At 42.4% G+C, this 13,332-nt stretch overlaps 1 protein-coding gene across 1 annotated transcript in view; it reads left to right on the forward strand.

Moving 5' to 3' along the window:
• The window catches only part of LOC144502945 (clustered mitochondria protein homolog), an 87,229-nt gene that overhangs the window by 33,152 nt on the left and 40,745 nt on the right, over positions 1-13,332 (forward strand). The window contains exons 9-10 of the mRNA XM_078227377.1: positions 6,829-6,921; positions 10,692-11,386. Of these exons, the coding sequence (XP_078083503.1) occupies positions 6,829-6,921; positions 10,692-11,386 (788 nt within the window). The remainder of the gene's footprint in view (positions 1-6,828; positions 6,922-10,691; positions 11,387-13,332) is intronic.

Consider the following 13,332-nt stretch of genomic DNA (forward strand, 5'->3'; position numbering starts at 1 on the left):
TTATATGCCCTGTTTGTGAACAGAACTCCCACTCACCTGAAGGAACAGCGCTCTGAAAGTTTGTGGCTTGTGCTACCAAATAAACCTGTTGGACTTTAACCTGGTGTTGTGAGACTTATTACTATTAGTAATGCCCCAGCATTATCTTGCTGGAACCAGTTAACACTGCACAAAATATTGAAATATTAAAGGACAACCAAAGCCCATCTCTCCATGCAGATAACAGTGTGACACTGCACAATGTTCATCCACTCAACTATACCAAGTCCTGAGAGGGGGCAAAAGTTGCATTTAATTCAGGATGACCTCTTGGAATTTTATTCCTGATGCCCTAATGCAATCATGAAAACTCTAAGAGGCTGTGATAGCTCATAGCCCCTCAAAGCTGCACCCTATTAGCAAGTCACCCTGTAGACATTGGAAATGCCCTCCTCTCAAGTTTGTCAAATTCCCTTTTAAAGGAACAAGAATAGAGGACGCTGAAAAAATTCAGCAGGTCTGTCAGCATCTATCAAGAGAGAAACAGATTAATGTTTCGAGTCATGGACTCTTTGTCAGAACTGAAAGGATGGAGAATGTGTTTGAAAGTTTTTTAAAAATTCATTAAAAAAATTCATTTATTCACAGGATTACAAAGTACTGGGCTAATGGTAAGATATTTGGTAGTGTGGATGAACAGAGAGATCTCGGTGTCCATGTGCATAGATCCCCGAAAGTTGTTAAGAAGGCATACGGAGTGTTAGCTTTTATTGGTAGAGGGATTGAGTTTCGGAGCCAGGAGGTCAGGTTGCAGCTGTACAAAATTCTGGTGCGGCCGCACTTGGAGTATTGCGTACAGTTCTGGTCGCCGCATTATAGGAAGGGTGTGGAAGCATTGGAAAGGGTGCAGAGGAGATTTACCAGGATGTTGCCTGGTATGGTGGGAAGGTCTTATGAGGAAAGGCTGAGGGACTTGAGGTTGTTTTCGTTAGAGAGAAGAAGGTTAAGAGCTGACTTAATAAAGGCATACAAGATGATCAGAGGATTAGATAGGATGGATAGTGAGAGCCTTTTTCCTCGGATGGTGATAGCTAGCACGAGGGGACATAGCTTTAAATTGAGGGGCGATAGATATAGGACAGATGTCAGAGGTAGGTTCTTTACTGAGAGTAGTAAGGACGTGGAATGCCCTGCCTGCAGCAGTAGTGGACTCGCCAACATTCAGGGCATTTAAATGGTCATTGGAAAAACATATGGATGATATTGGAATAGTGTAGGTTAGATGGGCTTTAGATTGGTTTCACTGGTCGGCGCAACATCGAGGGCCGAAGGGCCTGTACTGCGTTGCAATGTTCTACGTTCTATTTGTGGGACATGGGCATCGCTGGCTAGGCCAACATTTAGTGCCCATCCCTGGTTGCCCCTTGAGAAGGTGGTGGTGAGCTGCCTTCTTGAATCGCTGCAGTCCATGTGCTGTGGGTTGACCCACAATGCCGTTAATGAGGGAATTCCAGGATTTTGACCCAGCGATTGCGAAGGAACGGTGATATATTTCCAAGCCAGTATGGTGAGTGGCTTGGAGGGGAGTTTGCAGGTGATGGTGTTCCCATCTATCTGCTGCCTTTAGCCTTCCAAATGGAAGTAGTCATGGGTTTGGAAGATGCTGTCTAAGGATCTTTGGTGAATTGCTGCAGTGCTTCTTATAGATAATCCACACTGCTGCTACTGAGCGTCGGTGGTGGAGGGAGTGGATGTTTGTAGGTGTGGTGTTAGAAAGTATTTCCCTTTTTAAAGGAATTCAGTCTCATGTTTAGCAATTTGTGCCAGAGGGCAGTGACATTCTGTCATGATAAATATTTCTTGCAGTCCAATCTAATTCTTGGTCCATGGATCTTTTATGCATGACCTTCAGTACTGCTGTCCCAACTATCTAAAATAACCTATCCGAATGGATTGAATCTAATCCCTTATATTTAAAACTCTAATCGTACTCCCCTCTGTTTGTAGGGTGTTGGTTACAGTTCAGTAGGTCTGAAGACATCTTCACAGTCATACATAGGTTAACTTTAAGCCTTTATTGACGCTTAGACGTGTTTGCTAATATACAGTAAAGGGTACAATCATAGAAATCATAGAAACCCTACAGTACAGAAAGAGGCCATTCGGCCCATCGAGTCTGCACCGACCACAATCCCACGCAGGCCCTACTCCCATATCCCTACATATTTACCTACTAATCCCTCTAACCTATGCATCTCAGGACACTAAGGGCAATTTTTTTTTAGCATGGCCAATCAACCTGACCCGCACGTCTTTGGACTGTGGGAGGAAACCGGAGCACCCGGAGGAAACCCACGCAGACACGAGGAGAATGTGCAAACTCCACACAGACAGCGACCCAAGCTGGGAATCGAACCCAGGTCCCTGGAGCTGTGAAGCAAGCTTGGAGCTGTCTCCATGCTGGTTGGGACACACAGCTCTGTCCAACACTAGACTGACCCTGGGTGTGGATCATGTTTCTTTTCTTAAATCACTATATGGTCAGTACTGTACTCAGTCCCACACTAACCCTCTATGTACCAGACCCTTGTACTTCATCTCCCCTCTGGTCTTTATCCAGTGTATTTTAAGTGATTATAGTCTATCTTGTGTTTGCATTGTTTTTATGATCATACATTTACATTGTCATTACCACACTATCTCTGCCCTGTCTCCCCCTTCAAATCCTTGAATTTAAATGTTTAAGCCGTCTGGAGGCTTTACCACACTTCCATATCTCATTCGCACTACAGCCGGAGGAGTGGTAAGCTCTGTCGCTGCTGCTGCTTCCTGTAGGTTTGGAGGATGTCCTGGCCTCTTAGTCTGTTTTCAGTCCTTTCTTCCATTCTTTTGTGTTGAACCTCACTTGTTGCGCTGGTTGGTGGTTGCAACCCTCACTCATTTCTTGCGGGGTGGAAAAACGTTGCGCTCATCTTCTTGTCACTTTTTCCACTTCTTCAATCATCGTTTGGGTCGTGGCGATTATATGTGGAAGTTAAATGTCTCAAAAATGATAAACCTTGTTCCCACTTGTCTCTCAATTTTTACCCAAATATTTGAGTAGTTTCTTCTTTTCCAGTCATTTGTTGAGCTTGTGAATCTTTTTGTCCAGCTCAGCAATACTATGGCAAGTTGAGTTGTCTTTGTTTCAGAGTTATCTGTGGAACTCTCAGAAATTCACCAACTTCACCTGGGCATTTGGTTCTGTTTGGAATCTTTCTTCTGTGGTTATTGACTGCTCCTTGCACTCTTCACTTGTGTGGTTGTCACTCTGTTTTGTAGGATTTCTCTTATCTAGATTTGCTGTGCATTTTGCAAATCTCAAACTTTATGTTGTTGAGATTGGACTGATGTTTGCCAGTTTTTTGGTTTTAATTCTGTTTTCAGGCAATTGTTCTGATGTATCAACAATTCTTTCTCCTGTTCCAGACGTTCTGCATGATGCATACTAGAGACGTCAGATGCTGGCAGTTCATCAAGCTTTGTTGAATGTGTTTCTACAAGTTCATCATTTTAAGCATTTCGAGTCCTCTTCCAAGTATATTCCTTCCTGTGAGCGATATCCCAGTGTTCTTTCTCCTTTACAAATATGTCTTCTGCACGTGAAATTTGGTTCTCTGCACAGATCAGTTTTTCTTCAGAGCATAATTCCTCTGCACTATCCTTCAAACTCACATTCTGTAATTACACTTCTGGCAATTGTTTCTGAGACTCTTCACACTTTTTTACGAGAAGCTCTTGCCCTGACAAAGACCACAAGAAGCTACAAAGGGTTGTGAGCGTAGCCCAGTCCATCACACAAACCAGTCTCCCATCCATTGACTCTATCTACACTTCCCGTTGCCTAGGAAAAGCAACCGGCATAATCAAGGACCCCATGCACCCTGGACATTCTCTCTTCCACCTTCTTCCATCGGGAAAAAGATATAAAAGTCTGAGATCACGTACCAACCGACTCGAGAATAGCTTCTTCCCTGCTGTCATCAGACTTTTGAATGGACCTACCTTATATAAAGTTGATCTTTCTCCATAACCTTGCTATGACTGTAACACTACATTCTGCACCCTCTCCTTTTCTTCTCCCCTATGTACTCTATGAACAATATGTTCTGTATAGCATGCAAGAAACAATAGTTTTCACTATCCCAATGCATGTGACAATAAATCAAATAATTCTAGGTTCTTAATTTTCATCTCTTCATTTATAGCTTCTGAAATGTAATGATTTTCCCAAGTTTTCTTCTGAATGTCCAACCGTTTTCTTTAGCTCTGTACCTTTCTTGTATCTCTTGGCTTTCTCCTGGAATGTAGAATATTTCTAAGTCCTCTCTGCCAACTAGTTCTTCAGTTATTTCAAGGCCGCAACTTATTTGAGTGTATATTCTGCCTGCTGTTGTCTGGCCACATTTCTGGTTGAAGTTTCCCAACTTTCACTTTGGTTTGCCAACAATGTAACTCAATTTAACATCCCCTTCTGGTATATTTTGACGTCTCCAAAATTTTATTGTTCAGATCATAAACAGTGTTTCTTTGGATACTTTTGTTTATCATGCATTTTCAAAGATATTTACTCAGCTTGACTTTTGTGTTTCAAATCTTCCAATGCCTTTGATGCAAACATTTTCCAACCTTATTTCATTTTCCTTTGGGTTTGTATATTTTTGGTTTCATCAGATAGCTTTCCTTCATTCACCGTCAGCTTCTCACTTCCCAGTGCCACCTGCACTTGCGGATCAAATAATGTTCTGCACTGCAGGGATTCTGAGTGTATTGGGGTTTCCAAAGAGAGCGATTTAGGACTTATGGAAAATTTGTTGCCTCACTGGAACCCTCATGTAGTTTAGCTCAGGTAATTTCTTCCCAATTGTAGCTTTGTTGGGGGTTTTCCATGCTTTTTGAGTTTTGTATGCTCCAGAACTTGAAGATTAAAATATTCATCAAAGGTTTTTAATATTTAATTGAAGCTGATTAAGGATTCATCAATGCATTACATTAGGATTACTTCATCTTCAAGTTCAGCAAGCCAGGACAAAAAGTTATTAGTCTGGACTGCTTTTGACTTCCTACGTGGACCTGATGTACTTTAGTAATTCTCCAGGACACCCAATTCTACATTCGTTTTGGCCCCTGAATGAGTCTGAGTGAAATTCTGATCCAGAAATATAAAAGGGGAGGTTCTGCTTTAAGAGCTTTCTGAATTTCAAGATGGCATCATCATTCACTTGGAGAGTTTGTTGGTTCCACTGTGGCGATTACGCTCAGTTTAAATGTTTATTTCAACAGTGGCTGTCTGGTTCAACTGCCAGCAGAGTTCTTTGCTCAATGTTTTACTTAAAGCTGCAAATTTGTCAAATGCTGGCTTTTGCTTTCATGCAGCTGAGTTTAGAAGTCCTGTTTCTCCCAGATTAGACTTTCCCTTTCAGAGAGAGCCCAGACGCTGAGTTGGAGATCGGGTTTTAATGGTGAGTTTTTCCAAACTGCACTTCTGACTCTGAATTATTTAAATATAGCTCAGGACTTGCTGTAGCCTAGCACTTTAAAAGATTTAGCTCACCCCTGCTAGACCTGCTGACTCTGCACTCTGGGATTAGAAAGTGGATTACCAAAGGAGATTCAATGGAGTCCTCTGCTGCAGCAGGAATTTTAAATTTCTGGTTGCCTTTCCTGGATTTTTTTTCTCCCTGTTCCTCTGCTTCTGGAACTTCTTTCCTGGTCAGGCTGCTTTGCTGAATTTTTTCTCAATCTTCCAACATTTCAGTTTTTCTCTGCCTTTTCTGTGAGGCTTCAGGTTTTTCCATAAGCTGCCACCATGTTGTAGAGTGTTGGTTACATTTCCTTAGGTGTGAAGAAGTCTTCATAGTCATACATGGGTTAATTGTAAGCATTTATTGACTCTTAGAAGTGTTTACAAATATATAGTAAAGGGTCCAAGCTCAGAGCTGTTTCCATGCTTGCTGGTACACATGGCTTTGTCCAACACTAGACTAACCCTGGTGCAAGTCATGTGTTCTCTTACATCACTGTATGGGCGGTACTGTACTCAGTCATGTTAACCCTATTTTTTTTTTCATGGGATTTGGGCATCGTTGGCTGGGCCAGCATTTATTGCCCATCCCTAATTGCCCTTGAGAGTCAACCACATTCTGTGGGTCTGGAGTCACATGTAGGCCATACCAGACCAGCAGATTTTCTTCCCTAAAGGGCATTAGTGAACCAGGTGGGTTTTTACAACAATTGGCAATGGTTTCATGATCACCATTAGACTTTTAATTCCAGATTTTTATTGAATTCAAATTCCACCATCTGCCTTGGTGGCATTTGAACCCAGGTCCCCAGAACGTTCCCCTGGCTCTCTGCATTACTAGTCCAGGTGACAATGTCACTACGCCACTGCCTCCTATATGTGCCAGACCCTTATTCGACACCCTCTCGGCCTACATTTCGCCAGAGTAAATAATATTAACTCGAGGCTTCACTCACAAGGTGCTAATTTTTCTTCCTGTGCTCCTTTCCCTGATTTCTTTCACGATGTGCATGGACCAGAATTGGACACCATATTGAAAAGTATGGATGTACCAGAGTCAAGCACTATCCATTCTACCTGGCATCACTGTTAGTTTGCAGTCTCACTTATTCACTGAGCAGTGGGATGGCAAGGATTTGAAAATTCATGCCAAAGAATATTTTGTGAAAGTCTTGTAATAACTGAATAAACTAGAACTCTGAAATTTCAGTGGTGTCTGATATTACAAGGTGATTATTCAGCCTTTTGTTTAATTGGATGATTTACTGCCTCATGTTTCCCTAAAGCCCCGGGACTGGAACGAGGAGTTGCAGATGGCATTTGAGATGCCCTGTCAGGACCTGATGCAGCGGGTAGTGAGGAAGCAGACCATCTTTAAGGTGAGAAATAAAAATACCTCTTCACATAATCCCCATGTGGTCTCTGTTGTATTTCACCACTGCATTAATACAACATACTTCCAACTATTGTCTGAGAGCAGCATCGGGTGTATCTTATCCAGATAGACCCAGCGGCCCTTGAGGAAACCATACGGCCTTGTTGGCTTCCACATGATGGGGCTAAGAACAATAGCCTTAATCTGCGACAACATATTGGGTTGAGCCACTGGCTTGCTGGCTACATTGGAGAGTTGTTGTATGTTTTCTGGAACTTGTATTAGGAATTAAATGCCAGTAAACAGTGGCAGCATTATTATTGGATCAGGGGAGGGTTTAAATTGACAATTACATGTTGGGGACCAAACATTTCTGGAATTCTGTGCCCACTCTCCCAGTGACAGCCACATACTCGCTTCTGTTACTCTCCTCTTACCATCACCCTTGCGAACATCCGCCACTGTTTATAAAACACAGTTTTTCAGCAGCTGTTTGTCAAGGTGGAAAAGCTTGGTTAAAGGACACAGTTGAAGTTTACTGACAGAAACTTGGCCATAACTTTGGGCTCACTGCAGGGACTGGATAAAAAATGTTCACTCTTCAACTCAAAGTCCCTGGAATGAGGATTTGCAGATGGCACGGGAGATGCCCTCTCAGGACCTGGTGCAGTGGATGGTGAGGACTAAAAGCACCACTTCACATCCTTCAGAACCCATCTGGTTAGAGAAGGAAATCTGCATTCCTTCCCTGGTCTGGCCTGCATGTGACTCCAGAATCTCATCAATGTAGTTAACTCTTAAATAGCAAGGGCAATTGGGGCTGAGCAATAAATGTTTGGCCAGCTAGTGACACCCAAAAAAACCTCAAGAAGCATTCTCTCATGTTCACTACTATCCAAGGAAATCTCTCTTCTTTTCCAGTCTATTATTGAATTTTGATCTGAAGGTTCTCCTCCTGGTGGAGAATCCTATTTTCCATGACTTGTATGCTGGAGAAGAGGAATCTTTAAGTGAAGCCAGATTAATCCAGCTGCACAAGAGGAGAGCCTATCCATTCAGCATGCTGTGCAGGCCTAGATGCACAGGTCTCAGATATGGATGTCTGCACCTCTTCTCAGAGTACTAGCATTCTGGCATAAATGGAGGACATGTTGACTCTTTGTCATGGGAACAGGATTCTGGTAATCAGTGAGTGGAGGAGTGGATTTCCTGAAATGAATGATATTATACATGCCTTGGAGAGTGAACAAAATACTCCTTAGTTTCCCCCTTAAATGCTGGCCCATAGGCTTTTCAAGTGGACATTGACCCCAGGTGTAGGAACTGCCGATCTACATTGAGGACCTCTCTGTTGAATCACTTGATTTTCCCGAATCCATCATCCTCTAGGGAGGTTTTGCAGTTACTTCCACAGTGGTCACTTTCTTCAGGTTATCCTGCAATTTGTTGAATCCATTTCCGATTTTTGGGGTATGGAATGTAAATCCTGGCCATTTGCTGCACATCTTGAAGGATGCAGAATATTTGATTCTCTCTACTAGCACCCCTTCTCTTGAGCATCGTATGTTTGTTCTGCCGCAAGTGGCAAACCTCTGCTCAACTACATCAAAGTTCCCTTCCACATCTTCCTTGTGCTCTGGGTCTCCCCACATGTCAGTTCCTCAGTGGATGTGTCAGAGCTGCTGACCACGAGGAAAACATTGGATACGGGGCAGCTGAGTGTTTATCATTGTCAGGGTTAGTGGAAACTGAAAGAACTTGTTCTTTTCTGCTGTATCTTGCAACATCTGAATTCATTTTGTTGTGCTCGAGTGGCATTCTACTTTCTTCCATTGGGTTAAAAAGGAAATGGCAACTAACAAAGAAGCTGAATAGTACAATTATCAAAGAAAACACACACATTTGAACAAGTCCACGATGTATCATCCCCATCCTCAACTGCCAGGTCAGAATTCAAATCCATTGTGACCATTGGTATGTGTTGGCACATCCTCCTCCAGTGGCCTGACACTCCCTGGCATTATGTCGCCATCTCCTGTGGAAGGAATTAATATGTTGCTGCAGTTTGCAGATCTTCCAGGCACAATCAACAGGGAATTGTGGATCTCTGAGGGAAAGGATAGGGGTAGAAATTAGAAGCAGGAGTAGGCCATTCAACCCTTCGAGCCTGCTCCGCCATTCATTTTGATCATGGGTGATCATTGAATTCAATATCCTGATCCTCCCCCTTCCCCGCCATATCCCTTTAGCCCCAAGAACTATATTTAATTTAGAATTTTTAAAATATAATTTTTGAGAGACCTTCCACTGCATTTATTATTTACCACTAGAACATTTCATTTAGTGACGGATGGTTCATTTCACAATTAACAGTGTTACAATGTTGACATTGTGTGAGGAACATTATTCTCTTATTCCAGAATGAATTTGTTTTTATTAATGGCAAGAGAATAACACGCATGAATCCAAGCTGTTCTGTCTGTTCAACAGTTTCATCCTCCTGTTGCTCCTGTTCTGATGTTCAAACATCAGTTCATTCCTTCAATTTATTATTTCTATAAATGTGCACAGATTGACAGTTGATCAGTTACTTGATGATTGTCTGTGTGACGGGAGACAGAGTAGGGGTTAATGTGTGTTGTTTGTGGTGGAGTGCCCCAGGGGTTGGTTTTGGGACCCTTGCTTTTCCTGATATATATTTACTGACCTAGACCTTGATGTACAGGGCAGTATTTCAAATATTGTGGATGATACAAAACTTGGAAGCATTATGAATGGTGAAGAGGATTATGTAAAACTTCAAAAAGACATAGACAAGTTGGTGGAATGGACAGACAGGTGGCAGATGAAGTTTAGTGCAGAGATATGTCAAATAATTAATTTTGGTAGGCCAAACATAGACAATATAAAATAAAAGGTGACAATGTAAAATAAAAGGTCCAACTCTAAAGGAGGTGCAGGAGCAGTGGGACCCATATATTTATATATATTAATAGGGGCACAGAATACAAGAGCAAGGAGGTTATGTTGAATTGTGTAAGTCACTGGTTCAGCCTCAGGTTGGATATTGTGTCCAGTTCTGGGTGCTGTACTTTGGGAAGGATATGAAGGTATTAGGGAGGGTTCAGAAAAGAATCACAAGAATGGGTCCAGCGATAAGGAACTTCGGTTAGGAAGATAGATTGGAAAAGTTAGGACTGTTTTCTGTCGAGGAAAGTAGTTTGAGAGGAGATTTGATATTTCAACTCCTAAGGAGTCTGCACAGAATAGACGGGGAGAATTGTTCCCAGTCATGGAATGATTTAAAGTAATTAGTAAAAGAACCAAAAATGATGAGATGAAAGCTTTTCCATACAGGTGAGTGGTTAGAGTCTGGATTGTAGTGTCTGAGTGTGAAGGCAGTAGGTTCAATTCAAGCATTTAAAGGGGAATTGGACTGTTTTCTGAAAAGGAGGAATTTGCAAGGGAACGCCACTCAGTGAGTTATTCAGTGGGACAGACTGTGCAGAAAGGCCTCCTTCAGCCCCACCACAATTCTGTGATGGTTCCTTCACAGGTATTCCAAAAATTGCTTCAATTTGTTGACCTGGGAATTTCCAATCGGGTAAGCCTGCATAAGAACTGCTCCGTTGCCTACACTGTCACTTTTTGGAGACCTAGGAACTTGCATCTGGGCTGAGTGTTGGGGCTTTCACTGCATTAAAGACTATCCCTCGATCGGACATGCATCCAAACAGAGTCACCAATTAAGATGCCCTTTTTGTTTCTGACTAGGTGAACAGTGATTTTGTAGCAGCCGCCACTCGTGGTGCAATGGCAGTTGTTGACGGGAACATCACTGCCATCAATCCGGGAGACTATACCAAAATGCAGATGTTCATCTGGAATAACATTTTCTTCAGCTTTGGATTCGATGTCCAGGACAACTACAAAGAGTCCGGGGGGGATCACGCTGCCTACGTCGCGTCCAGCAATGACTTGAAAGGGATCCAAGCTTATAGTAACCTGGATGTGGAGGGTCTGCATGTGTTGGGGACTGTAATAGTGGATTACCGGGGCTATCGAATAATCGCACAATCTATTATCCCTGGAATTCTGGAACAGGTGCAGGATCAGAATGTGGTGTATGGATTGATAGATTTTGGGAAGACTGTCATTTCTAATCATGAGTACATCAACTTGCTGATGAAAACATCCAAACCCCTTTGGATTCAGAAGCACCTGGTCCTGAATGAAGTCGAACAGCCCATCATGTTGTGCTCCTCTGTGGATTGCAAAGGGATTGTTGGCGATGATGGGCGGCGCTACCTTCTGGATCTGTTCCGGACATTCCCCTCCGATTTGAACTTCCTGCCAATTGTTGGTGTAGAGTTGCATGAGGATTGTCAAAGACTAGGATTCCCAAAGGAATATCGGCATAAACTGTGCTGCCTTCGACCAGAGCTAGTGGAGAATTTCGTCCAACATAAGTAATGTTTTATCTAATGTAATTTATCATAATGCATGGCGGATCATAGAATATTACAGCATAGAATCTGATCTTTCAGTCAATCCTCTCCATGTTGATGTATTCCTCCACCTAAATCACCGAGACTTCTCTTACTCCCAGTCTACTGCTTGTGTTTTGATTCACTTTCAATATTTCTTTCTGAAGCAACTATTAATTATTTTGCATTTAGTTCCATGCCTTTTATTTTCCTTTTAATGTACTTGCATTTACCATTTATCAATCTTGTTAGGTTTCCCAGCTCCTTTACTTTATTTCAAACCTTACCATTCACATTTTCCATTGTTGAACTGTGGCCTACATATTAATCCATTGGTGTCCTCCTCCAATCTTTCACAATCCTCAAACCATTTTGCTGTAATCAGCAATATTAATATTCAATATACTGTATCTAAGTCCAAATTATTTATGCATTTAATACGTAAGAATAGTCTCAACTTGAAGCCTTGCAGAACATCTCCATAATTCCTCTTTCCAGTTTGAGAATATTTCTTTCATCCCTTTGCTTCTATCCTTCAAACCATCCGTCATCTGAAGACCATACCTTCCCTGTTTCTATGTATCGTTTTCTTTGTCATGAGTAGGAGGAGTAGCTTATTCAGTCTCTCAAATCTGTTCTGCCATTCATTAAATCAAGGCTGATCTGCATCTTGCTTTTATTTACCTGTCTTGGTTTCATAAACCTTAATGCCCTTGCATAACAATAAGCCATCGATCTTAGTTGTTCCGTTTTTATTTGACACAATAGTAGCTTTTTGGTTGGGAGGGTGATGAGTCTTTCGCGTGGCTTCTTATGAATGTTTTTTGAGAAACCATAGCCAAGATTTTACGGCCCCTCCCGCCCGCTGGGACATTATGGTCCCGCCAGAATAAACAGCAACTCAAATGGCTGCCGCATCCACTGAGGGAGACGTGACCTGATGGGACTGTAAAATCCTGGCCCATCTAAACTTGGTTTTGAAAATCTATTTACTGTTGTTTCTTTAAAAGTCTTGTTTCTTGCTCCATGCAGAGCTGTGGTTCTGGCTGACCTCAGTGGCACCAGCTGACCTTTGATACCTGACCATAAGTTGTTAGATTTCTACAGGTAGAACACCAGTGGGGAGTTGGATGGGGCGGGGGGGGGGGGGGGGTGTGTGTGTCATACCTTGATGTCACTGGACAACTATAAATGTGCACTCTCCCTCAGGGCCTCATTGAATAGTGATTAAACTAAGGAATATTGACTAATTCCCCTCCCTGCCTTCACCCCTCCAGGCTTGACATTGCTCAACTAATTGTAGCACCCTTATTATCACCTGGGACGACAGTCGGGTAACTCCAAAAGGAAATTGCAATTGGAATTGCTTCACTAAAATGGTGCACAATTGACATTTTGCGTTATGGATAAGCATATGCGAAATCTTCTGGTCTCGCCAGCCCAGAGTCTGGAAATTCAAACCCAAGGTCAAGGGATCTTTTGACTTGTCCATCTGTTGCCTGTGATGATCCCCATGGTGGGTGGCACTGGAAAATTTAGGCCCATGTCCTTTTGCTTCAAATGTTCTCTTGTCGTATACTGCATCCCTGTCAATTCTGCTGGGAAATATGTAAACTTGTTGTGTGTGTCTTTGCCTTTCCTTCTTTGTTTTTCTCCCCCCTCTCTCCTCCACGTGGGACAGAACCTAGCTTTTACCTATTGTCAGCTGATGGTAATACCATGTATTACATGGGAACACATGTTCTCTGAAATATGGTGAACTGCTTTCATTTGTAGCCTGGATAAATCACCAGGTGGGTGCAACATATTTGATGTGGTGATCGAACAATGCTGTTTGTTGGAACAAAGGTTCTGCATTGTGTGGTAATTTTTTTTAAGCAAACACCAGGACAGATATTAAGCAAACACCAGTCCAAAGATGTGTGGGT

This window comes from Mustelus asterias, chromosome 13, assembly GCF_964213995.1.
Source record: "Mustelus asterias chromosome 13, sMusAst1.hap1.1, whole genome shotgun sequence".
In the NCBI taxonomy this organism is placed as follows: domain Eukaryota; kingdom Metazoa; phylum Chordata; class Chondrichthyes; order Carcharhiniformes; family Triakidae; genus Mustelus; species Mustelus asterias.